This window comes from Chaetomium globosum, genomic scaffold (assembly GCF_000143365.1).
Source record: "Chaetomium globosum CBS 148.51 scaffold_2 genomic scaffold, whole genome shotgun sequence".
Classification (NCBI taxonomy): domain Eukaryota; kingdom Fungi; phylum Ascomycota; class Sordariomycetes; order Sordariales; family Chaetomiaceae; genus Chaetomium; species Chaetomium globosum.
This window is the reverse complement of record NT_165977.1, coordinates 4,442,146-4,466,890: the sequence shown is the minus strand read 5'-3', so window position 1 is coordinate 4,466,890 and position 24,745 is coordinate 4,442,146. Positions and strand designations below refer to the sequence as shown.

Below are 24,745 nucleotides of genomic sequence, written 5' to 3'. Positions count from 1 at the left end.
GGAATCATGTCGACTTCGGAACTGGTGTAGCTATCTCGGTACATTCGCTACGGCCCGGCCCGAGATGGCAGAAAGTGCCCCAGCTGCACGTCGTCGCCGATGAGAAAAGAGATGGTATGGGAAACCGTGATGCATCATCACGCCCCGCGATCGACCGCAGAGCTGGCCCGCGATGACTTCCAGAGCAACACAAGCAATCTTGGTGAGTTTGGTGGTTTGACACCTTCCATGGCACACCGGAGCCCGCGGAGTCAAGACCGGAGTAATGCTTACACAACACAGTACGAAGTAAACGGGCGGGAGTAAGCGACCCCAACCCTCAAGCAAGTAATTTCATCATTGCCGTCCCCATTTGGCCGATATTGAGGCCAGTCCCGCGTTGACATCGTCGGATAATGCGACCAACAAGTCTCATTCTGGCAAGCGCCCCGAAGGCCAACAGAACAAAAAAAAACTCGCCTCCGCTAGTCCGCTTTTCTGAACTCGGCGTTGGTCGGATGAATGTTGGGGATTTGCGGGTCCAGCTCCGGCCCCACGCTGTTTCGACATTTCGTCGATCGGGCTAGCCGGGGTGCCCGGCCCGAAGTGGAAACCTCAACAATTGGGGATCTCTGACAGCTGGCGAGTGCCACCGCTCAACAGCGACCTTCTTTCGAGATGCGCCACACCAAACACCCTGGGCGATTATCAGGGAAGATTCGACAATTCGACAACCCATGAATTGCAAGCCGGGCCCGCAATCAGAGACACATTTTGTGTTGCGCGTTCAGTACTAGCCTACTCTTTCGTCACATTTTGTCCGAACTTCCCCGACTCGCCTGTCTGTGCTCAGATCCACCGGGCTGATCTTTGGCCGCCAGGGGCAGCATGAGCCGCAGGAAATTGGTTGAACGACGCAGAATAAGTTTTGGACCGGATTCCGGTTGTTGAGACTCTGCAGTGCTGTCCCGCTTGTCATGGACCCACCCATCCCCAAGTCCCGGTTGACCTGAACACCACGTAGTTAACCACACGATCGGCTGCTGCAAGTTAGGCGACGACTCTAGACCAGAATTTGAAGCGTGGAAAGGGCGGTAGGAGAGAAATCCAACCATGTTGAACAATAAGGTTGCCATACATAACAACCAGCCACTCTCGGACACCGGATGGCGCTGCCCGACTCCAGTGTTAGGTATCCGGAGGCCTTGGCATCTCCGGTCCGAAAGCTCCAGCAGAGGAGAGCACTGTGAAGGATACCACCGGCTCAGGTGGCAACTCCAAGGGTTGGGTCGGGGTTGACTTGGTGTTGCCTATTGTCATTCCAGGGATGTCGGAGACGAACGAGGAAAGCAATGGGTCAAGTTTTGCGTATCTTGATTCCCCAACCTAAATCCCCGAACGGTTCTTGGGCTGGCCGATTACCGACTGTGTCTGTACAGTTTAGGAACAACTCGACCGAACCCCGAGCCCGGAAGAGCGGGGCCCCCGCACTACAGTACCCGGCTTTGAAGAATTGGAGTTCTGCGAGAAACGAGATAAGTTGCTGGAGGCGGGCAGATGTCCGGCTCTTAAAAAGCACTTCCCCCTCACAGCTACGAAGTATCATGCACGGCCCTGGAACAACGCTCTTTTAAAACATTCGGGGTGAATATCAAGGAATTCCGTGGGGTGGTGTGTTTGGATGTGTTTGGACCGTGCCAGTTTCGGATTCTGCGCACTGTCATTTTTCGGTCCCACCTCCCGTACCCATGCATGCAGAATCCCACCAGAAACTCTCAAGATTGCCATTCATCTAGCCCGCTGCCCCCCTTCCTGCCCAACGCGTGGTTGCCCTCCCACTCCTTCCATTAATTCCCAAAAAACTACTTCCGTGGCAGCCACTGGGCACGAGATCGACTTTCGCTTCTTGTTCTTCGCTTTTTCCGGTGGTCTCCCTGTTATAATCGGCGTTCGAGTCTCCATCCCTTGCTGACTTTGCCCGGGGCCATTTGTCGACGCTGTCCCATGTTATCTTGCCTGGCGAGGAGAGCATCTTTCTTTTAGGAAGCTCGCGCGGCGCATTAAGGTACGGGTTATCCCTAAAATCGCATTGTATGGTCGAGTTTGGAAATGCTGACGGCAGGACGTGGGGGTACCAACAGCTTTGCATTCAGCTATCCTACTATCCTCGAAATAAATCTTTCTCGGAGCCCACGGTACATTCTGGGAAACTTCCCGACTTCCGAACCCCCCGCCTATTCCGAGTCTTACACCCACCCTCGCGGTTTTCACAAAGCGGTAGAACTCGGCCGCACGTTCACCTCTCGCTCACAATCTTGACGATTTATACCGAGAGTAACAATGGCGGAACCCAACGGCCATGCTAACGGTCCCAATGGCGCGGCCTATGCCAAGTCGCATAACCTCCCTTCGCACTTCATTGGTGGCAACAAGTTGGAGAATGCTCCCGCTTCCAAGGTGAAGGAGTTCGTGGCCAGCCACGATGGCCACACGGTCATTACAAATGTGAGTGTGTCCAACAACCTCCAGGCTCGGGGCCCATGATCGGAGTAGCCAGCTGACAGTCATTGTTTCCCTTCAGGTCCTAATTGCCAACAACGGTATCGCCGCCGTCAAGGAGATCCGATCAGTACGGAAATGGGCGTACGAGACATTCGGCGACGAGCGGGCGATCAAGTTCACCGTGATGGCCACGCCCGAAGATCTCCAAGCAAACGCCGACTACATCCGCATGGCAGACCACTATGTGGAGGTTCCCGGTGGCACAAATAACCACAACTACGCCAACGTTGAGCTCATCGTTGACGTGGCAGAGCGCATGGACGTTCATGCGGTCTGGGCAGGATGGTGAGTCCCGCGTGGGTGACAGACGATGGCCGAGATTTGATGCTAACGGATAACCAATTAGGGGCCACGCATCTGAGAACCCAAAGCTTCCCGAGTCTCTCGCAGCGTCACCAAAAAAGATTGTCTTTATCGGCCCCCCTGGCTCGGCAATGCGCTCCCTTGGTGACAAGATTTCATCAACTATTGTCGCCCAACACGCGGACGTGCCTTGCATTCCCTGGTCTGGCACCGGCGTTGACGAGGTCAGCGTTGACGACAAGGGGATCGTCACGGTTCCCGACGATGTCTACCTCAAGGGGTGCGTCAACTCCTGGCAGGAGGGCCTGGCGAAGGCTGAGGAGATTGGCTTCCCCGTCATGGTCAAGGCATCCGAAGGTGGCGGTGGCAAGGGTATCCGGAAGGTGATGGACAAGGAGAACTTCGAGGAGCTGTATAAGGCGGCAGCTAGCGAGATCCCCGGCTCGCCCATCTTCATCATGAAGTTGGCGGATAGTGCCCGGCATCTGGAGGTCCAATTACTTGCCGATCAATACGGCAACAACATCTCGCTCTTCGGCAGAGATTGCTCGGTTCAGCGGAGACATCAAAAGATTATCGAGGAGGCGCCGGTCACGATTGCCAAGCCCACCACCTTTAAGGCCATGGAGGATGCTGCGGTCCGCCTCGGCAGACTCGTCGGCTACGTCTCCGCCGGAACGGTCGAGTACCTCTACTCGCACGCCGACGACAAGTTCTACTTCTTGGAACTCAACCCTCGTCTCCAGGTCGAGCATCCTACGACAGAGATGGTCAGCGGTGTCAACCTGCCTGCCGCCCAGCTTCAGGTCGCCATGGGTCTCCCTCTTCACCGTATCCGGGATATCCGACTCCTGTATGGTGTTGACCCCAAGACGTCGACGGAGATCGATTTCGAGTTCAAGAACCCGGAGAGCGAGAAGTCGCAGAGGCGCCCAACGCCCAAGGGCCACACCACCGCCTGTCGTATCACGTCGGAAGATCCGGGCGAGGGCTTCAAGCCGTCGAACGGTGTGCTCCACGACCTGAACTTCCGCTCGAGTTCCAACGTGTGGGGTTACTTCTCTGTCGGTTCGGCCGGTGGTATCCACAGTTTCTCCGACTCTCAATTCGGGCACATCTTTGCCTACGGTGAGAACCGTGCCGCCTCCCGAAAGCACATGGTCGTCGCTTTGAAGGAGCTCAGTATCCGTGGTGATTTCCGCACTACTGTCGAGTACCTAATCAAGCTCCTCGAGACGGACGCCTTTGAGCAAAACACAATCACAACCGGCTGGCTTGATGAGCTGATCTCCAAGAAGCTCACGGCTGAGAGGCCCGACACCATGCTCGCCATTGTCTGCGGCGCTGTCACGAAGGCTCATATCGCCAGCGAGTCGTGTATTGCCGAGTACCGCGGCGGTCTTGAGAAGGGCCAGGTCCCCGCCAAGGATATTCTCAAGACCGTTTTCCCCGTCGACTTCATCTACGAGGGATTCCGCTACAAGTTTACCGTTACGCGATCCAGCACCGACAGCTACCGCCTCTTCATCAACGGCTCCAAGTGCACCGTCGGCGTGCGTGCCCTAAGCGATGGTGGTCTTCTTGTCCTCCTTAATGGCCGGAGTCACAACGTCTACTGGAAGGAAGAAGTTGCTGCCACGCGCATGTCCGTCGATGGCAAGACATGCCTGCTTGAGCAAGAGAACGACCCCACTCAACTGCGGTCTCCCTCTCCCGGCAAGCTGGTCAAGTACAGTGTCGAAAACGGCGCCCATGTCCGCTCCGGCCAGACCTTTGCCGAGGTCGAAGTCATGAAGATGTACATGCCCCTCATCGCTCAAGAGGACGGTATTGTGCAGCTCATCAAGCAACCCGGCGCCGTCCTCGAGGCCGGTGATATCTTGGGCATCCTCGCGCTCGACGACCCTAGCCGTGTCAAGCAAGCGCAGGCTTTCCTGGGTCAGCTTCCGCAATACGGTAGTCCTGTCGTTGTTGGCAACAAGCCCTCGCAAATCTTCTCGTTGAAGTACAACACGCTCGCCAACATCCTCATGGGCTTCGATAACCAGGTCGTGATGCTTGACACCTTGAAGGAGCTCATTACGGTCCTTCGTGACGACAAGTTGCCATACAGCGAGTTCTCGGCGCAGTTTTCTGCCCTGCATGCTCGCATGCCACAAAAGCTGGACGCCCAGTTCACCCAGGCTTTGGACCGTGCTTTGCAAAGACAGGTCGAGTTCCCCGCGCGGAACCTCATGAAGGTGTTCCAGAAGTGGATTGACGACAACATCCCGGCCAAGGCGGATGCTGAGATGCTCAGGACCACCCTAGCACCCCTCACTAACATTCTCGACCTGTACGCCGACGGACAAAAAGCCCGCGAGCTGAACGTCATCGCCGACCTGTTGTCTCAATACGCAGATGTGGAGCGTCTTTTCTCCGGCCGCCGGTTGCAGGACGAAGAGGTGATTCTGAAGCTCCGAGACCAGAACAAGGACGACATTCAGAAGGTTGTCCAGACCGTCCTCTCTCATAGCAGGATTGCTGCCAAGAACTCTCTTGTGCTCGCCATACTCGACGAATACCGTCCTAACAAACCCAACGTCGGGAATGTCGGCAAGGCTCTCCGACCCGTCCTTCGCAAGCTGGCGGAGCTCGAGTCCCGCCAAACGGCCAAGGTCTCGCTCAAGGCTCGCGAGATCCTCATTCAGTGCGCCCTCCCGTCTCTGGAAGAGAGGACCGCCCAGATGGAGCACATTTTGCGGTCGTCGGTCGTCGAATCTCGCTACGGTGAAACCGGCTGGGACCACCGCGAGCCGAACTTGGAGGTCATCAAAGAGGTCGTCGACTCCAAGTACACCGTCTTTGACGTCTTGACACTCTTCTTTGCCCACGAGGACCCCTGGGTGTCCTTGGCCGCTCTGGAAACCTACGTCCGTCGTGCCTACCGTGCCTACAACCTCAAGAAGATCGAGTATCAGACCGACGAAACCGATACACCTGCCTTCGTGTCCTGGGACTTTGCCCTCCGCAAGATTGGCCAGTCGGAGTTTGGGCTGCCTGTGCAGTCGGCCGCTCCGTCCACCCCTGCGACGCCGATCGACCAGACCTTCTCGAGGATCAGCTCCATCAGCGACATGTCGTATCTGTCCCAGCGGGCACGGGATGAGCCGGTTCGGAAGGGTGTGATCATCCCTTGTAAGTACCTCGACGATGCCGAAGATATGCTCTCGAGGGCTCTCGACACGCTGCCGCTGCTCGGAAACCGCAGGAGGAGCGCAAACCCTCTTACCGCGCTCAACGACAGGCGTCGGCCGGCGCCGCCTCCTCGCCTCGACAGCATGGACGAGCTTTCCGCCGTGGTTAACGTTGCAGTCCGGGACGCCGAGGGCCGTAGCGACGAGGACACACTGAAGGATATCCTGCCTTTGGTTGAGCAATTCAAGGAGGACCTCTTCGCCCGCCGTGTCCGTCGCCTCACATTCATTTGCGGTCGCAACGACGGCTCTTACCCCGCCTACTACACCTTCAGGGGCCCGCACTACATCGAGGACGACAGCATTCGTCACATCGAGCCGTCCCTTGCCTTCCAGCTTGAGCTCGCGCGCCTCTCCAAGTTCAAGATCAAGCCGGTCTTTACCGAGAACAAGAACATCCACGTCTACGAGGGCATCGGCAAAGACGTCGAGACTGACAGGCGGTTCTTCACGCGTGCCGTTATCCGCCCGGGCAGGCTCCGTGACGAGATTCCCACCGCCGAGTACTTGATCTCGGAAGCGGATCGCGTTATCAACGATATCTTTGACGCCCTCGAGATTATCGGCACGAGCAACTCGGATTTGAACCACATGTTTATCAACTTCAGTCCCATCTTCCAGTTGCAGCCACAAGAGGTTGAGCACTCGTTGCAGGGATTCCTGGACCGGTTTGGCCCTCGCGGCTGGCGCCTGCGCGTCGCGAACGTCGAAATCCGTATTATTTGTACGGACCCGGTCACGGGCCAGCCGTATCCCCTGCGTGTTATCATCACAAACACGTCAGGGTATGTCATCCAGGTCGAGATGTACGCCGAGCGCAAGTCGGAGAAGGGCGAGTGGGTGTTCCACTCCATCGGCGGCACTACTAAGATCGGCGCGATGCATCTGCTCCCCGTCTCGACGCCCTACCCCACCAAGAACTGGCTGCAGCCCAAGCGGTACAAGGCCCATATCATGGGCACCCAGTACGTCTACGACTTCCCGGAGCTCTTCCGCCAGGCGATCCAAAACAGCTGGGCCACCGTCACCAAGGCGCAGCCTTCCCTGGCGAGTGAGCAGCCGCCCACTGGCGAGTGCATCGACTATAACGAACTCGTGTTGGACGACCAGGACAACCTGGCCGAGGTGTCTCGCGAACCTGGTACCAACTCATGCGGCATGGTGGGCTGGCTCATCAAGGCTCGCACGCCCGAGTACCCCAAGGGCCGCCGGTTCATCGTCGTGGCCAACGATATCACCTACAACATTGGCTCCTTCGGCCCCAAGGAGGACAACTTCTTCTTCAAGTGCACGGAGCTGGCCCGCAAGCTGGGCATCCCCCGCATCTACTTGTCGGCGAACTCGGGTGCGCGCCTGGGCCTGGCCAACGAGTTGATGCCTCACTTCAGCGTCGCTTGGAACGACGCCGAGAAGCCCGAGGCTGGATTCAAGTACTTGTACCTCAACGACGAGGCCAAGCGTCGCTTCGAAACAGAGGTCATCACCGAGGAAGTCACCGAGGACGGCGAGAAGCGCCACAAGATTGTCACGATCGTGGGTGCTGAAGATGGTTTGGGTGTTGAATGCTTGCGCGGGTCCGGCTTGATCGCCGGTGCCACGAGCAGGGCTTACAACGACATCTTCACCTGCACGCTCGTGACCTGCCGCTCTGTTGGTAAGTTTATTTCCCGTAGCCCCCGCGTCTTGTCCCACGCAATCTAACTTTTTTCAGGTATTGGTGCGTACCTTGTCCGTCTCGGCCAACGTGCTGTGCAGATTGAGGGACAACCGATTATCCTCACCGGCGCTCCGGCGCTCAACAACCTGCTTGGCCGTGAAGTCTACACCTCCAACCTGCAACTCGGTGGCACTCAAATCATGTACCGGAACGGTGTCTCTCACTTGACCGCCAACGACGACTTCGCTGGTGTCTCGAAGATTGTTGAGTGGATGTCTTTCATCCCAGACAAGCGCAACAGCCCTCTCCCCATCCGGGCTAGCATCGACGATTGGGATCGCGATGTCGTCTACACTCCGCCGCAGAAGCAGCCTTACGACGTGAGGTGGATGATTGCCGGCAAGCAGGATGAGGATAGCTTCCAGCCTGGCCTGTTCGACAAGGATTCGTTTGTCGAAACCCTAGGCGGCTGGGCTCGCACCGTGGTCGTGGGCCGCGCCCGTCTCGGCGGCATCCCCATGGGTGTTATTGCCGTCGAGACCCGCTCAGTCGAGAACATCACGCCCGCCGACCCCGCCAACCCTGACTCGATTGAGCAGATGACCAACGAGGCCGGCGGCGTGTGGTATCCCAACTCAGCCTTCAAGACGGCACAGGCCATCAACGACTTCAACCACGGTGAGCAGCTCCCGCTCATGATCCTCGCCAACTGGCGTGGGTTCTCGGGCGGTCAGCGCGACATGTACAACGAGGTTCTCAAGTACGGCTCTTTCATCGTCGATGCCTTGGTCAAGTTTGAGCAGCCCGTGTTCATCTACATCCCGCCCTTCGGCGAGCTGCGCGGTGGTTCGTGGGTCGTCGTGGACCCGACCATCAACCCCACCTTCATGGAGATGTATGCGGATACCGAGTCCCGCGGAGGTGTCCTGGAGCCCGAGGGTATCGTTGGCATCAAATACCGCAAGGACAAGCAGCTCGAGACCATGGCCCGCCTCGACCCCCTCTATGCCAGCCTGAAGAAGCAGATGGCCAGGGAGGGCCTGTCCAAGGAGGAGACGGACGATATCAAGAAGCAGATGACGGAGCGCGAGCAGCAGCTCCTCCCGGTCTACGCCCAAATCACGCTGCAGTACGCCGACCTGCACGACCGCGCCGGGCGCATGAAGGCCAAGGGTGTCATCCGCGAGGTGCTGGAGTGGCGCGAGGCCCGCCGCTTCTTCTACTGGCGCGTGCGCAGGAGACTCAACGAGGAGTACACCCTCCGCCGCATCAACAACGCCACGGCGCCCGGCGGCGCCCACGCCAAGGACGTGGCCGTCAGCGCGCAGGTCTCGGCCGAGGCCCGCAAGCGCCACCTGCACCTGCTCGAGGCCTGGTCCGGCCTCCCCAACTTTGCCACCGACGACCGCGCCGTGGCCGAGTGGTACGAGGTCAACCGCAAGCTGGTCCACGACAAGGTGGATGCGCTCAAGAAGGAGGCCATTGCCGCGGAGATGAGGGATCTGGTGCGTGTGGGCAGCGACGGTGGCGATGCTACCGACGGCGCGGCGTGGAAGGGCGTCCGTGATATGCTGCGTGTCATGCCCGTCGAGGAGCGGGATAAGGTGTTGGAGTTCCTGAAGCAGGTTTAGGGTCCTAGTTGTCCTAGTTGGGTGGGGTGGGTTTGGGATGATGGTTGGGGGCTAGGGTGGCAAGGGGGTGCAACAAATACCGGTTAGGTCGTTAGATTTTTCTTTTCCTTGTTTTATTTTCTTTGGGCTTGGCAAGGTCTATGTTAGTGTTAACGGGTAATGGGCTGGGCGGGCGGCTTGTTGCGGGAGTGGTGTGGTGGTTTGTATGGCTAGCGTGATGAGCGAATGATGATGTTTTCTGTCTGCTACCTGCCGCTGCGTCTGTCTTGTCGTGTTGGTTGTGTGACTGATGTGTGTCTCTGGTTGGGAGGGGTGGCTTGTGTTCTGTTGCTCGTGGTCTGGTGACAGCAAGTGAGATAAGTTCAGGGGTTTCTAACTAATGCCCCTGGGATGCAGTTACTGTAGGTGCAGTCGGTGTCTGGCATACTTTCTCTTGTTAGCAACTTCCTATCGTCGTACACCCGAGGCATGTTAATGCGTTTTTAATAATGGCTACACGATGATGAGTCCACGAACTTGTTGACATCCCGCCTTCCAGGGCAATACACCGTGATCCGCGCTGAAACCATCCTCGCCCCCAGCAGACGCCATTCAAGGGGGTTGGTGACTGTGCGGGATGCAAAACCCGTGTATCCCGCGGGCTGCTTGTTACAGGGTGACCGGAAGGAGCGTGGTTGGGGAGGGTTTGGATGAAACCGGGCGTTGTGTTGCGGTGCTTGCTCAACTGGATTCCCCGTCCTATAGATCTAGGTGTTGGGGAAAACGGGTGGCGTTGACGAAACCCAGCACCCGTCCACGGCCGCCTCCTGGCCGTCTCGCATAGCACGTGCAGGAGACAGAGCATTGGCCTAACCCAGAACTAGCCCGAGCTTCCTATCTGAGGCCGGCCTTGACTACCCAAGCCCCTCGCCTTCCGCTCTTGATAGACCCACTTCGCAAAGACCAGGAGATCAGGGATGGGCATGCTTATACAGGGTGTGGTGTTATTTTCGATCAACCCCGTGCTCCATCCATGTTGCAAACTGCCTGCCTCTCCGCCCCGGCAAGCCTTGCTTGTTCACCCGGGAGTTTGGGGTTTGCCATGCGTACGTACGGGGGGCGTGACTCAGACCATTTGCAGTTACCTACCCTAGACTAAACCGTCGGAGCATGTTTGGGACTTCCTGTCTGGGACTTCCACGCCCAGACGGGGCTGCTTGCATGGCGGTTGCCGTCGCGGGTATGACTTGGGGCTCTTTCGCTGTTGGCAATCGGCACGGAACTTTCTCTATCTCATTACTGGAGCGCGGGATAGATTGTGACTTGTGACAGGTTCCGCAGATCTGACGCGGCACGTGGGGTGTGCCCACGGTCTGTTTGTGTTACGGTTGGAATCTCCTGGGAATTGGTAATCTTCCGGTGCACTAAACATAGTGCGGCACGTGGAACAGTGGGAAGATGCGGCTCGTGGTACGGTTGTGCAGACCAAGGGCAGCGCATGGAATTGGTGTCTATTTGTATTTATGGTGCTACAGGCGGGGAGGCCGTGCAAAGGATAGTTTCTGCGTAGTTGATGTTGTTGGGCTAATTTGTGTTGTTTATGCCTCATGTGGTTTACGTCGGTGTCCATTGTAACAGAGCTTTACACCGAACTGTTAAGGCCAGGATATGGGGGATCATGTAATGGAACGCTGCCAGAAGGCTGGTAATCCTCCAGTAGTTTTCTTTGCAGCATCAGGAGCAATGCTGCGGTTCGTGGTTAGTTGTACAGATCTGAGGCAGTACGTGGAATTTGCGTCCAGGCGTAACCAGGAGGTAACCCAAGGGGACTTGACCAGTCGGGAGGTTGGCTGCGGTGACAGTATGTTGTCGTTTGGGAACATGTGAGCGTGGTAAAAGGGGATAAAACAAGAATGGTTACGTACCTAGGTTTTGTTCGCTTGTGGCCTTTCTCTCATCGCTGGGATCGCTGGAGAGAGAACCACTTACAACCCGAGCTGACGTTTCTGACTCGCCGTGGTAAACTGGTGAGCTGGCGTTACCACAAACAAACATTGGAAAATGATTCCAGATGAATCTAACTTTATCACTGTCACATATCAGCGACGTCAGCCACGGAACGCGGCGTCATGGGGAGTATCGAAAGTACCAGGAAAAAGGTATAAGTATACTGCAGCATTAACTGTCCGCCTACTCTTCTCCAATTCGATATCATCATTACCAAGCACTTTTCATGCCCATCAGCCAATCTGTTAACCCTCAAGCTCACCCCCTTGATACAATGCCAGACCAACCTGAACCCAACCCAACGGTGACGATCACGGTGCAGCCGCCTCACGACGTCAAGAAAGACAGCCCCATCACGCCAAAGATCAGGGCCAGGCTGCAGTTCAACGCCAAAAACTCCCTAAAAAACCAGGTCGGCAGCATCTACGCCACAGCGGTTGTGAGGGACATGGACGAAACCGCAATCGCCAATTCCGACTACAGCGGAAAAATGGAAACCGAATATCAGTCGAAGAAGACCGTGGGAGACAAAACCAATGTCACCTATGCGTTCCCGGAGTTGTGCGTCCGCAAGGCTGGCACCTTTCGTATCACCGTTTCGATCCACTCCATGGATGGGTCGGGGAGTGTGGTGCTCGGTGAGGCTCGGAGTGAGGCTTTTACGGTGTATCAAAGGAACTAGGCGAAGAGGATGCTAAGGTTTCAGGTGCAAGTGAAGTGCGATTCCCGGGGTTGGTGATGTTGATGACTGATGTGTGGATCGTTGGACCTTCTAGGGAGATTCAGATGGGATGCCATTTGAAACTTGTCGGACTCTGAGAGATGGACTTGTCTTGTGATTCTAGGTTTGCGGAAAATTGTTCGGAGGAAGGAGCTGATGCATGAGGAGGATACGTCATGTTCTTTGTTTATCATGTGGTGGCATAGAATGTTTCTGTTGGTGTTTTCGGCCGGATCCGATACAGTCAGCAGAACAGCAGAGTTTCTCATGTCAACTTGACAATCTTTTTCAGATTCATGGTGTTTGTTACTACTGTAGACGTCACACAGTCTGCTCATGTCGTGGTGTATGTTTCAACTGACTGGTCGCAAATTCGATACAGGATGCCAGTGATCCAATATCTCTGACAGGCACAAGATCTGTACGCTGCTGTCCCCCCCATCGGACTCACAGTTAGGTTTCGTCGTAGTGCTTTCCTACATGCTTCTCTTCTATCGTCCGGGCGGTAAGCTCAATCAGATGGAGCCCGCTTAACCTCTCATCCCTTGGTTGATAATTCGCGAAGATGCCACCTCAAAAACAGAAGATAAAAAGCAATAAATACAAAGGCGAAATATCCAAAAAATGACAGGAGGCAATCGCTGCCGGGAATTGAGCCCGACGTGGGGGTCGAACCCACAACCTTGAGATCTGAGATTACGTGAGATAATTAAGAGTCTCACGCTCTACCGATTGAGCTAGCCGGGCAGGCTAGTTGATGCGTTGAAGTGGGGGCGGGAAATACGATATTCATGCTCCTTTGCAATGCCTACTTCTCGGCCTCAATCTTGGTCGAGAAGTTTTGATGCTCAGTGCAGAGTAAACCAACGAGCTTGCGTGTGATGTAACGACTTCGGGCAACAAGGGACGTGGCCCCGACCAATCATTGTTATTGTATCCATATGGAAGGCTATGCATACCAAACCCCGAGCGCCGGCGGCTCTCGAGCTGTTGCTTCTCTGGGGCTTGGTATGTGTGAAGACAGACTGCCCACCGAACGAGCCACCGTGTCCGAGGGTGTTGCCCTGCTCTTCGTTGACCCTGGCCCTCACCTGATACGTCTGCCCTTCCCTGTGGACGGCCCAAGCCATTTTGTATCCAGCTTCAGAAACCCCCGTCGGCAATTATAAATAGAAGCCGCGCATTCCACGAGATAAAAAAGAAAATCGATGGACCCAAAAAAATATTATCATTCATACTCCGCTATGCCCTAAAGCGTGCCGGACCCTCAGCTATTTAGTGTACTGGAAAACCGTGCCCTCCCGGGCCGGGTGAAAAACCCATACCAACGGTCAAGGAACGATGCGTTCTGGTGAGTCTGCGTATACGAAGAGAGGAGTCCCGTTCCTTTAACCACCTCGCTCTCCAAGCCTCTTCTACTACCCTGTTCGTATCAACGATTCCCCCCGTCCAGCGCATGACCGTGCCCGCGGCTCTCTCCACCGCCGTAGGCCCTTGAGGTCCCAAGGTTCGCGGTCGGCCCCTGTTGCCCCTCCTCGAGCTAAGTCTCTGCTGTATCTTGCGGCAGGCGGTGAGGACAACGCTCCCCGCCGTCTTCTTGCCGCCTTGACCGTCCTCCAGATCGGGTTGTTGGAGTCGGTTTTCGAAATCTGCAAGCCGTTTGTTTAGGTACAAGTCCAATGGTGGTACCCATGTCTCTGCCTCGAGGTTACGGATGGGGTTAGACTTAAAGGCTCCCGCCACAATCCGCAAGCTCTTGTTCTGGGCCTTCCCGAGGGCCTTAGTGATGCCTTTCTTTACCGGCTCGCCTCCCACATCCGTGGGAATGCTTGAAATATACTGTAGTACACCCGCCATATCGCGGTAGGTATGTAGGTATTTGCTGGGGGCTATTGGGATATGCGGGAGGTTGACGCAAGCTTTTGCGGGCCGACAACCGCGCCCCTTCTGGCATCTCAACCGGGCGCAACCAATCCCTCTTGCCCATCCATAACGTACGCCTCTCAAGCGGCCGTGCTGCTGTGCCTGGACCGCTTGCGGGCGCTGCCGGGAGCGCCGGGATGCATCTTCTCGTTGCGTTCGCGCTTGAGCTTTTCGTCGAGCACGCGGGCTGTGAGGGGGAGGGGGGGCCAAAGGTTAGCACTGCGCAACAAACACACGTCCAACAAGGGTTCTCCGGGAAACATACTGAGCACGTCGTAACCGAACTGGGGGAACTCCAAGCAGAGGGTGCGGAACTCCTCCTCGGCCTCGGCGCGCAGGGTGTGGGAGCGGGTGGCCCAGAAGTTGGCGACGGGCACGCGGATGGCCGTGTCCTCGCGCGAGGTGTACTCGTAGACGTAGCGGGCGTAGGCGATCTCGCCCTTGGCGGTCGAGTTGACGCAGTGAATCTTGCTGGACGCGAGGTTCTTAAGGTCGGTGAGGCCGAACTTTTCGGCCAGCGTGTACACCTTGGCGTGCTTGAGCAGCTGCTCGCCCGTCATGTCCACGTCGGGAATCGAGGGGTCCTTCTCGAGCGTGCGCTGGCCGGGCACCTTCTTCGGGAAGTAGTCGGATGTGTAGAGGAACTCTCGAAAGCACCCCATCGCTTCGAGGTCTTCGCCGGGCAGCTCGATCTGGCGGGGCTACAGGACACGCACACAAAGTCAGCAACGAAACCCCCAAGCCCACACCCAACAAACCCGCCCGCAACAACACCACCAGCAACATAAGAGACTCCCAACCCCCAAAAAGAGCAAAAAAAACCAGTACCTACACTCCCATCATCCACGAGCTCGGCACACGCCTCCGCAAATCACGGACTCTGCACCAGCAACCCCTGATGCGCCGTCAGGGTCGTCTCGCTCTCGCCCGACCCAATCAGCAGCGTGACGGGCGGGCTGGCCAGGTACTGCAGGAAGGTGGTGCGCGCGGGGACGGCCGCCGCCTCCTCCACCGGGACGCCCTCGGCGAACGGCAGCTCCGAGCCGTCATTAGCGGCCCCAGCAGCGGTCTCGGTCATGCCGACGTCGTCGGCGACGCCGGCGGTGGCGGTGGTGCCGGTCGCCGGTGCGTCGTCGACCATCTCTTCGTTGAAGCTGTCCGCCATGGTGGGGGGTGTTTTTGGGGGGGGGGGGGGGAGGGAGTGGTTCGGTGGGTGTTCGGAGGTCGGTCGGTAGTCAATTGGTATCGCTGTTGCGCAGTTGGGGGGGTGGAAGTGATTGGAGCGGTCGGTTAACCGGTAATTGGTTGATGGCGTGGTCGCAAAGTCAACAAAGGATTGAATGGATGCAAGCGGGCTGGGCGCGTGGGGACCGCGAGGGACCGAATGGTACCGAATACGGCAGATTATGCGACTGGAAGCTCGGGTACGATAAGAGAAGGTGGGGACGCAAAGACACAATGCGTCCTGGTCCGACGCTGGGACAATGGAGGCGATCGCAGAGTGGTTCTTTCGAAACTGGAAGGCAAGCTCATGGAGCTCCCAAAGCTCCAATTGTATGCCTGAGGCTACAGCAGACAGGGGGCACCGCATGCAGGTAATTACAGGCGTTATGTATTGTGTATCAAGAACATTTTGAGAAACCGCCAGCAAGAAACTCAAAGAACCAATCACACCCGCCGATACAAAGCTGGATAAAGGGCATATTTCATTATATATTCCATTACACCACGCTAGCAACCACTATAGCCCTGCTCTGTTGGCAAAGCGGACGTCGAGGTGACCATCCGATCGGCCCCGACATTCAGGCAAGATAATACAAATATGTAACACACAAAAACAGTGCTTATTCCCACTGCCGTCACCTTTAAGCCAGGGTAATCACCGCGCGATAATTCACAGTAACAGTTCACTGGGCCATAGCCTTTGCACTAGCTCTGCGGGCACGTCCGCTCCGGCGGTAGTTATCACCAGGAGTCCCCTGGGGAGTGCCGGACTCGCGCTGTCGGCCGCGCTCCTCGCTGGGCGCCAGCGAGCTGCTGCTCTGGCCGAGGCGCTCTCTCCAGGGTTTGCGACCACGTATAATGGCCTCGTCATCCGGGTGCAGGAAGCGGTTGATGAGTCGGTGATCAAGCACGCGCTCCTCCCTGTCGTTCTTGCCGGCCGGTGCCGTCTTGGGCCAGACGTAGCCGTATAGCTTGGAGTGGCGCTCGCATCGGGAGCAGTTCGCCCGCGTGTAGTAGGCGTCACTCTGCACAAACGCCGTGTTGCAGTTGGTGCAATGGATCCACGCCGTCTCGGGCTGCGCGAGAAGGAGTGGTGTGAGCGTGTAGTCGCCCGGCACGCGCTGTTTCCGGACGGGTTCTGGCGCGGGTTTTTCTGACACCCGGCGTTTCTTTTTCTTTGTTGAGACGGCTGATATGACCGGGGCCACCTCATTATGAGGCTCTGCGGTCAAGCTGGACGCTCCCAACACCGGGGTTTCGGCACCTTGTTGGGCATTGTTTTCCGCTTCTTGAATTTGCGAGGGCGCCGAATTCGGCACCGCAAGGCTCTCCTCTATAATCGTTTCCTGCGAGTCTTGCCGCGCCACGCTTTTTCCCTCTTGAGTAAGCCGGGGGGGCTCAGATACGGGAGTGATATGCTCCGGCAAATCGTTTGCTGTCATCGAGCATTCGGAGCTGGGAAACAAAGATGGTGTAGTAGCCGCGATATCGAGCGTTTCTTCCGGAAGATCGGTTTCCGTAGTAGGAAGAACCGACAGCGGTGCGCCAGTCTCTGTGGGCTCGTCGCGCTCGCCATTCAACGCACCGACCGGCGTGGCACCCTCTTTCATCGGCGACATCTCTGGTGACAATAGCGGTTTTTCTCGCATCGACGGTGGTTTCGGTTCCTCAAATTCCGGTGTTGTCGCTTGTGTGGCGGTGCTCTTCTCGTCTTCAGTTGCAATAAGACTGTCTACGGGCCCACTGGCTGAGCTGTCCCTCGAGACGTCCAAGCCCAGTGGAAGGGGAACAACGTCGTAATGGTTCGGCTTTTGGCGCTTGGCCGGTGTGAGAGGCGGAGAGCTAAGGGCCGTCGTATCAAAATTCCGTTTCGGGGCAGCTACGGCCATGGCGACTACGTCGATGCCGTCAGAATCTGTCGTCGAGGCCCTGTCGCTCGCCATTGCTCGGTTTTTTGCGGTCTTGAAAATACGCGGACGGATGTCGGGGGTGACCGACGAGGTGCGAGACCCAGCGACGCTAACGCTCCGCTCCCGCCGCCGTCGACGCAACGAATAGCCCTGGTCGTCGCCTAATACACTTTCTTCGATGCTCCTATGCACTGGCACGGTACCATCCTTGGGCTTCCAACCATTGGCCACGTTGTCCTCACACGTCTGGCAGAGACAATCGCAGTTGTTCTCCCCAAAGTAGCTCTCGCTGTACGTGACGGTGATCTCCTCGCCCAACCCGATGTCCCTGCACGCAAAAATCTCAATCCCTGCCGAGCCGCGCGTAACAAGCCTGGCATTTGCCGCACAATCGTGGTTGGCGAATCTCGCGGGCCCCATGAAAAGGCTGGTCAGCTTGCTCCGGCTGCTGACTACGAGACTGAAGTCCTTCTTGCGCAAGGCTAGCTGGGCCTCCTCCTCTGGCGTGACCGTCACCTGGGTGCCGGCCAAGTACTTGATCGCTTCATTGCGCCGAATTGGGCGCCTCGCTGTGATGCTCGCTTCGTATGAGTCGATAGTAAAACGGTTCGTCGCATTGACTTCGAATGGACAATCGGGGAGGTAGATGGATATGTATCGCCGGAGATGCGCTTTGAAGTCCTCTTTCTCCTTGTCTGTCCGGAGTGAGTTATGGAATTTCCTCAAGCCGTCGGTCGCCAACAGCTTCTCCTCGGCGATGGCGAGGTCCGGGTCGACGATAAGGTGAGTTTGGATAATTTTAGTAATCTCCTCTTCCCGGATACCGCGGGAAGGATGGTATAATGGGCGATTCTTCGGTATTGCCGTCCAGTAGTAAACCTGTTGTTCGTGGTCAGCGACTGCTTCCTGCCAAGCCCGATTCTGGGCCACTTACATGGTCAATAAGGGCGTCGGTCAAAATATCATCGTACGCAGCGAGCTGCGCAAAGGTCAATGGCTGCTTCTTGATCGCCGACGTCGGGGCGCGAGGCATTATGGTGGGGAGGGAAGGTGTGTTTTCGCGGGGAGGTGGAAGATTGACGAAGGTTGGTTTGAGGGAGGGCGGAGAAGAAGGGAATGAATGAGGGTTCGTGTGGGTGAAGGGAGGCCACCCGTGCCGGTGAATAAAAGGAGTGGAAGCGCAATGTCGGTGCGGCGACAAAGTAAGGAGCGTCAGATTCTCATGCCCAGTGCGCCGTCCTCATGCGATGTCAGGTGTGGGAAAGGTGTCCTGGTTGGAGAAGCGCCGTCCTGTTGCAGCATGCACGTGCTTAAAACCGTCGAGCAGCTGAACCAAATCCGAGAAACAGCTGGGCTCAGCCTTCAAGTGCGACCCTCCAGCTACAGTTAGGCTACCAATTGGCGGCTGCAGGACGAAAATGGTTCGAGTGAGTACCGCAAGTCGTAGATCGGGTTACAGATTTCCAGTTGTTGTCGTCATAAGTTGCGGAAGTGACTCGCCGGAACCCTGAACACAACCATCCGCGGGATTGCGTATGATTGGCGATTCTGCTGGGAAGGGTGAGTTTCGGGGGAAGGAGATGGTGGATGGTGCGACCCTGTCCCCTTGGATTTTTAGAGAAGTGTCCGTAATTACATACAATGCCAAAAGAAAGAGGGAGGCAGTTGCATGCAAGTGCTCAACAAGGCCCCTCAATGTGCCCGTTGCCCTGGAAATTGCGAGGCTTGGCGCAGGAGGCAAGCCAAACAGGGAGAGGGGAGGAGCGACATGCGCTCGAAGCTTTTGCGCAATGGACTCGATTGGCTTTGACCTCCCGCCAAGCCTCTCCACATTCCCGGGGTTCAAGATCACCCTCGCTGCGCATCTCACACCGCCTTGGTTACATAATCCCGCCGCATCCATGCCAGGCGCAAACAATTTTCCAGGATCGGCATTGGCCGAAAGCTGAAGTGGGCTTCAACGTCGAGAAGTCCAAGACAGTCAACACCACTGCTGGCAGGCACCGTGTGAGGGGCAATCGACTCAGGATGATTCAATTAAAGGTACATACGGTCACCCTGCGGAACTGGCATACCAGGCTGACGGTCGACTAGTCTATGCTGAACTGCATCGACAACTCTGGCGCGGCCATTGTCGAATGCGCCATGGTAATCGGGCAGAAGAGGCACGCCTCGATCGGTACGCAACAACCGCCCCGCCGAACCAGAACCCGACCCCCCTAGCAGACACTAACCGGTACGGTCACAGGTGACAGGATAGTGGTGGTTGTTCAGAAACAGAGAGGTGCCCAGGCGGAGGGCATGGCCGCATCCTCGGGCACCAAGGTGAAGCGCGGCGACATCCGGCACGCCATCGTGGTACGGACAAAATACAAGGTGCAGCGGCGAGACGGCAGTGTGATCCGGTTCGACGACAATGCCTGTGTTTTGATCAACAAGTCCGGCGACCCCATCGGCTCGCGAATCAACGGCGTCGTGGGACAGGAGCTGCGGAAGAAGAAGTGGAGCAGGATTCTCAGCATGGCGCCCATGCAAGCATGATTGAGGAAAGGCTAGGAGAAACAGAACGCAGGCGAGATTGTCGGTTTAGTGACCCAGCCACCGTGACTTGAATTCTGCGTGCTCGAGCCGCGGAAAGGGGTTGGCATGGCTGGTTGGTGCACGGGAATACAGCATCTTACGGCGTTATTGGGCGTCGTGTATACTACTTGTACAAATGAAAGGGGGAAACCGTAGACACCATGGTCTAGCTCTGTATGGTGATCGAGTAGATACATGCATTGACCCTAGTGAAAACGCTGCACCACCCACAAAAACCATATCCACCCGAAAGAACCCCAAACTATCGCTAAACGCCAAAGTGTGCCGATGCCCTCTAATAAACCATTGGCTAAAGCTAGCCCCGCGAGGAAAGAAAAGAAACAGTTCTCCAGTCTTATTGGAAAATGTTGCCGCAGTCGCAACAGACGTAGAAAAGTTTCTAAAAAAATGTTAGCCAAAGGTGACTCCGGGCGCCGCGGTCAGGGCTGCTCACCATTCCAGTTTCAGCACTGCGCTGCTGGGACTGGAAAAAGACGGCCTCGTCATGGTGGCAGGCCGGGCAGTTCCGTTTGGCTCTTGGCAGCTAGGCAAGAAACATCGTCAGCGGCTGGTTCCTCGTCCTCATCGAACAGAAAGTCGCAATCCAATGCCTGCAAGCTTCAACTGCCAACTCCCAGACCCCGGGCGCCCCCGACAAGACGGGTTGTTAAGTCGTATATTTGCGTTAATGATGACGATGGTTGAATCGTGCCCGAAGTCCGCTATCGTGGATGTCGTAGGTCGTGCATATCGTAGATCGTACAAGTCGGCCAAGGCCTTTCGAGTACTTGGAGTTTGCTCGAGTTGCTGCCGAAAACTGATGTTTCAAGGACCAGCCGCAACCACCCGAGGCTTCCCTCCCTCGGCGATAAGGATGTTCTCGGTCTTCTCATTCATGCCGAAATCCATATCGCCGAGCCCGAAGAAGTCCTCAGTCCGCGACATGAACGCGGCAAGTTCGTCGAGGCTGTCACCCGTCCAAGCCACAATCTCAATATCATCCAGGTCCACGTCCAGGTCGTCGTCATCGTCCATATCGATGTCTCGGTCAAACTCCAGAACGCTAGCCTCGTCATGTTCTAGCCCCGGGGGAGGGGAGTCGGCAGCAGGAAGCATGGAGAAATGGTCGCCGCATGTCTCGCAAGAAAGGATACGACCGCAACCAAGGCAAGAAGAAAGACAGGCTGAAGTGGTGGACGAGCTCGTCGACCCTGACAGGCCGGACGAGCCGGAACCCCGGCGGTCGAAAACGTCGACATTGGAAGAAAAAGAAGAAGGGCTACCCACAGTAGGATCGCTACCGACGTCCTGCGTCACGCCGGCCGTCTCACCCGCAGCGTTGTTCATGGCGTTGCGGAAGATACAGGTCGAGCTCGCCTCCTCCGAGAAGTTGCACGTGCGGCACGTGAACATGAGCTTGTGGTCAACCTCGTCCTCCTTGGGGTACAGCATGTTGCTGCACTCGGAGCAGAACCGGAAGGTGATCTGCTCGGCCGGCTTCTTACGGTCGTCGGAGACGGAGGCTGCGGGCGATGACATCGTTGGAAGGGTGGATGGCTGGTAGGTGATCTCTTGATTGATGAAGGTGGCGTTGGGGTGCGCAAGGCCGTCGATGGAGCTGAAAAGGATGCGAGGTGAAAACCGATGAGAGATTTGTGTTTTGAGTTGAAGAAGGATTGCCTGTCGGATGGAATCTTGATGAGTCGGCTGTTGGGAAGATGAGGTGGTTAAGCGAGAATGATGGCTTTGCAGTGATGCTGGTGTGGTAAAAGAGCTGGAGGAAGACCGGCGCGAAGGACCTTGTGCTTGACCAAAACCAAAATGGTCGGGGCGTCACGTTACCTTTTAGTAAGCCTAGAAAATGGAAAGAATAGACTGGACCTAAACCTGATGGAGGGTTATGGAAGGTATGGGTTGCTGATGGGTTTCCTGAGAAGTGAGGCCTGGAGTTGGTAAGAGTGATGATAGGTGCTCTGCAGCTGTTCACAGCCAGCTCTGTTCCACTTGAAAAACGAGGCTGCGCTTTGCCATTTGCGGCGTCTGCCTTGTGCCTAACCCACCGCCCCACTCGCCTTCTTCACAAAGCCGGGCAGGCGCGCTCTGCGCTTTCTTGTGACCTCGACCACTGGCCACAATGGAATAATCTAAGTGCTTTACCTGCCATCATCCAGCTTTTGAGCCGGTGCGATATCTGAGATTATGGGATACCTGATGGGTGAACTTGTGGATTTTTTCAAAGCTTTACGATAGCTCTGAGCGTTGCCCGGAAATACGCCCGGTTCTGAGAGCTTCTCGAAACCCTACAATCGCCCCAGCCTCACCTCCTTTGAGGCGACAGAGATGCAGGTGGCGTGGGCGTGGCTGCCATTTTGTCCGCGGCAGGCCCCTCGTTTGTTGTTATCCTTCTCCTTGGGAACGCTACGATTTTGGTCTACTCAAAACGCTGGGCGTGGTGGATTGGCAGGTTGAAACTGGAGGTAGGTCTATTTGCAAGCAATGTGATGATATGGGCCTTAAATGTTGGTAGTGGTTGTGCACTATTCTCAAGGCAGCGGAGACCGATGCATGCATCAAAGGCACAAGAAGCCCAAGTACCTCAGGTAGGTCTTCATTGGATGAAAGCGCGGTTAACTCAATCTCACCTACCTACTAATTGATGGTTCGGGCCCATGGTTGGAAAGGGGCCCGATGCAGACGGAATTAATACGGACGAGGTAAAGGAGGAATACTCCTCCCACGTGCCCCTTGGTGTATCTTCATCTCAAGCTCGCTACTCGGTGGCGCAACTGTTATTCGCTGAGATGAATGGATGGCCACACCTCAGGTAGCCACTTGAATTGCCGCGCCGGTTACGTCGACAGTAACATTACAACCTCGAGCTCCGAGCCTCGTGATGGATGATGCGCGAAATGGCTCCCACAAGGGTGGGACAGGTGACGGGTGACAAAGCCTGGCGATGGCGGGGTGCTCGGCCACTGAAACAGGGGTCCGGTGCAACCCGTCTGTCGTGCCCTGGCGAGCCTGGCAGGATCAAGGCGCCAAGCCCTCCAGCGCCCCGGACCCCCGAGAGCAACCTGGAACCCCCCACCACCCTTTCTCATCACCCCGCCTTCTCGGCCCAGCTGCACTCCGCATCCAGAGGGCTTCGATTGACCATCACTGCAACCCTGTAACTCTGCCGACCCCGACTTAAAAGACGAAGCGCGTCATCAAGCACTCTGCAAGGACAGCTTTCTTTGGACGGCTATTCTCTTTCGTCTGGTTCTCGATCCAGGGTCATTCTCGCTACCCATACCTACCACAACCGATACCTGCCTAGCTACCTACTCGCGTGCCACCAAACAGCTCAACCCAACAACGCCTTATCCGTGACAACCTAACCACTCCTCCCTACCACCGGCCCAAAGTTTCAGCCAACGACGACCATGACCGACGTAAGTGATGCGCGGCCAGCTCCCTCTCGGCTTTCTCGACCTCCTCAGCCTCAAACAGCAGGGAGCTAACATGTCCTCTCCCCCAGCAATCCGAAACCGGCCTCCCGCCCAACTGGGAGGTGCGCCACAGCAATTCCAAGAACCTTCCCTACTACTTCAACTCGGTCGAGAAGGTCTCACGCTGGGAGCCGCCCGCGGAGACCGACACAGAAAAGCTCAAGCTCTACATGGCCGAGTACCATAGCAACAAGGGCCTGGCCGCGGGCACAGGCGAGGACCGCCAACCGGGTAAAATCCGCGCCGCCCACCTGCTCGTCAAGCATCGCGACAGCCGCCGGCCCTCGAGCTGGCGCGAGAACACCATCACCCGCACCAAGGAGGACGCCTACGAGATCATCAAGGCCCACGAGGCCCGCATCAAGGGCGGCGAGGTTTCGCTGGGCCAGCTCGCCCTCACCGAATCCGACTGCAGCAGCGCTCGCAAGCAGGGAGACCTTGGGTTTTTCGGGCGGGGGGACATGCAAAAGGAGTTTGAGGACGCCGCGTTCGCGTTGCGAGAGGGCGAAGTGTCCGGGATTGTCGACACCGCCAGCGGGCTACACCTAATTGAGAGGTTTGTCACCCTTGTTCGTGTTAGAATATAGGACGTTGCTGACTCGCTCTTCTAGGCTCGAGTAACCTTCTCTTCGACGAGTTGCGGGGAGTCTGCTTCTGTAGGGTTTTGTCTCATATTTGGCTGAGAAGACGATCTGCGATAGCGAGCCTGTTAGAACAAGATTACGTTGATGTGCCACGCTGATAGGGGTCGCGAAACGGCCGATTCACATAATGGAATGGAAGATACCGAGATGCGCATGTGTGGCCCCTGTGGTTCAGCTTGAAGTTGACTCTACGGTTCTCCAACGGACCCCCCGGGTGTTCACCCCCAACAATAAAATCACCCTGCTTTCCCGAGACATTTAAAAACAGAATTCCCCGCACCATATGTCAACTGTCTTCTAGTATGCCCCACCCCCCTTGTAATATGTATCCTCTCATTCCACAACACTTTTTACAATCCACGCCGCAAGCGGCGGGATACTCGAAAACACGACCGTCATGACGCCCAACGCAATCATCGAAAGCGCCGCGTACGGGGCCGCCTCGCTCTGCACCTCGTATAAATACGCCGTGCCCATCGCCGCGGCGTTGATGCCGACCGTGACGCCGGCGGCAACAACCCTTGGGTGGTTCGGCCGCCTCCGCCGTGCTGTTACGGCCGCGGCCTCCCCACTGTCTCTGTCTCTGTCTCTGTCCCCGCCCGTCTGTGTTTGTGTCTGTGTCTCTGTTGTGTGTGTCTGTGTCTCCACCCCCGTACCCGTGCCCGTACCCGTGCCCGTTTCCGTACCACCACGCCCATCCCCATCCCCGCAAGGCTGGGCCCTCCGCCGCCGTCCTCTTGATCGACACCAGCCCTCGTCCACCACGCCGCTCAACCCCGTTATCATCCCCTAACCTCCACTCGCATTCATCCCTTCGCCTCGTCCCCCTCCCCCTCCCTCAGGCCGTCCTCATCCTCCCTCTCGCCGTGCTCATCCTCCTCCACTCCCCTCAACCCCA

The 24,745-nt window shown here is 56.7% G+C and overlaps 8 protein-coding genes and 1 non-coding gene across 9 annotated transcripts in view; 5 read left to right on the top strand and 4 right to left on the bottom strand.

Annotated features, from left to right (window-relative positions):
* Nucleotides 1–2,319: 2,319 nt before the first annotated feature.
* Nucleotides 2,320–7,781, top strand: CHGG_03522 (uncharacterized protein; the record flags this gene model as incomplete). The annotated part of the gene is made up of 4 exons (XM_001230037.1): nucleotides 2,320–2,372; nucleotides 2,888–3,395; nucleotides 3,450–5,037; nucleotides 5,155–7,781. The coding sequence occupies 4 exons, from the start codon at nucleotides 2,320–2,322 to the stop codon at nucleotides 7,779–7,781; spliced, it is 4,776 nt and encodes a 1,591-aa protein (XP_001230038.1).
* A 3,847-nt stretch (nucleotides 7,782–11,628) lies between these two features.
* Nucleotides 11,629–12,036, top strand: CHGG_03521 (uncharacterized protein; the record flags this gene model as incomplete). The annotated part of the gene is made up of 1 exon (XM_001230036.1): nucleotides 11,629–12,036. One exon carries the CDS (start codon nucleotides 11,629–11,631, stop codon nucleotides 12,034–12,036), a length of 408 nt encoding a protein of 135 aa, XP_001230037.1.
* A 693-nt stretch (nucleotides 12,037–12,729) lies between these two features.
* Nucleotides 12,730–12,822, bottom strand: CHGG_11259. The gene has a single exon. It is a non-coding gene; the product is annotated as a tRNA-Lys (tRNA).
* Nucleotides 12,823–14,078: 1,256 nt separating this feature from the next.
* Nucleotides 14,079–15,163, bottom strand: CHGG_03520 (uncharacterized protein; the record flags this gene model as incomplete). The annotated part of the gene is made up of 2 exons (XM_001230035.1): nucleotides 14,079–14,699; nucleotides 14,885–15,163. 2 exons carry the CDS (start codon nucleotides 15,161–15,163, stop codon nucleotides 14,079–14,081), a joined length of 900 nt encoding a protein of 299 aa, XP_001230036.1.
* Nucleotides 15,164–15,905: 742 nt separating this feature from the next.
* CHGG_03519 (uncharacterized protein) lies at nucleotides 15,906–18,165 on the bottom strand (the record flags this gene model as incomplete). The annotated part of the gene is made up of 2 exons (XM_001230034.1): nucleotides 15,906–18,011; nucleotides 18,067–18,165. 2 exons carry the CDS (start codon nucleotides 18,163–18,165, stop codon nucleotides 15,906–15,908), a joined length of 2,205 nt encoding a protein of 734 aa, XP_001230035.1.
* A 385-nt stretch (nucleotides 18,166–18,550) lies between these two features.
* Nucleotides 18,551–19,673, top strand: CHGG_03518 (mitochondrial 54S ribosomal protein YmL38/YmL34; the record flags this gene model as incomplete). The annotated part of the gene is made up of 3 exons (XM_001230033.1): nucleotides 18,551–18,559; nucleotides 19,227–19,311; nucleotides 19,381–19,673. 3 exons carry the CDS (start codon nucleotides 18,551–18,553, stop codon nucleotides 19,671–19,673), a joined length of 387 nt encoding a protein of 128 aa, XP_001230034.1.
* Nucleotides 19,674–20,120: 447 nt separating this feature from the next.
* CHGG_03517 (uncharacterized protein) lies at nucleotides 20,121–21,276 on the top strand (the record flags this gene model as incomplete). The annotated part of the gene is made up of 3 exons (XM_001230032.1): nucleotides 20,121–20,386; nucleotides 20,543–20,788; nucleotides 20,880–21,276. 3 exons carry the CDS (start codon nucleotides 20,121–20,123, stop codon nucleotides 21,274–21,276), a joined length of 909 nt encoding a protein of 302 aa, XP_001230033.1.
* A 1,861-nt stretch (nucleotides 21,277–23,137) lies between these two features.
* On the top strand, nucleotides 23,138–23,824 carry CHGG_03516 (uncharacterized protein; the record flags this gene model as incomplete). Its single annotated transcript, XM_001230031.1, has 3 exons — nucleotides 23,138–23,146; nucleotides 23,233–23,759; nucleotides 23,815–23,824. 3 exons carry the CDS (start codon nucleotides 23,138–23,140, stop codon nucleotides 23,822–23,824), a joined length of 546 nt encoding a protein of 181 aa, XP_001230032.1.
* A 356-nt stretch (nucleotides 23,825–24,180) lies between these two features.
* CHGG_03515 (uncharacterized protein) overlaps nucleotides 24,181–24,745 on the bottom strand; it is a gene marked incomplete at both ends in the record, with an annotated part of 1,911 nt that continues 1,346 nt past the window's right edge. Inside the window, one exon of the mRNA XM_001230030.1 lies at nucleotides 24,181–24,470. Coding sequence (XP_001230031.1) covers nucleotides 24,181–24,470 — 290 coding nt within the window. The remainder of the gene's footprint in view (nucleotides 24,471–24,745) is intronic.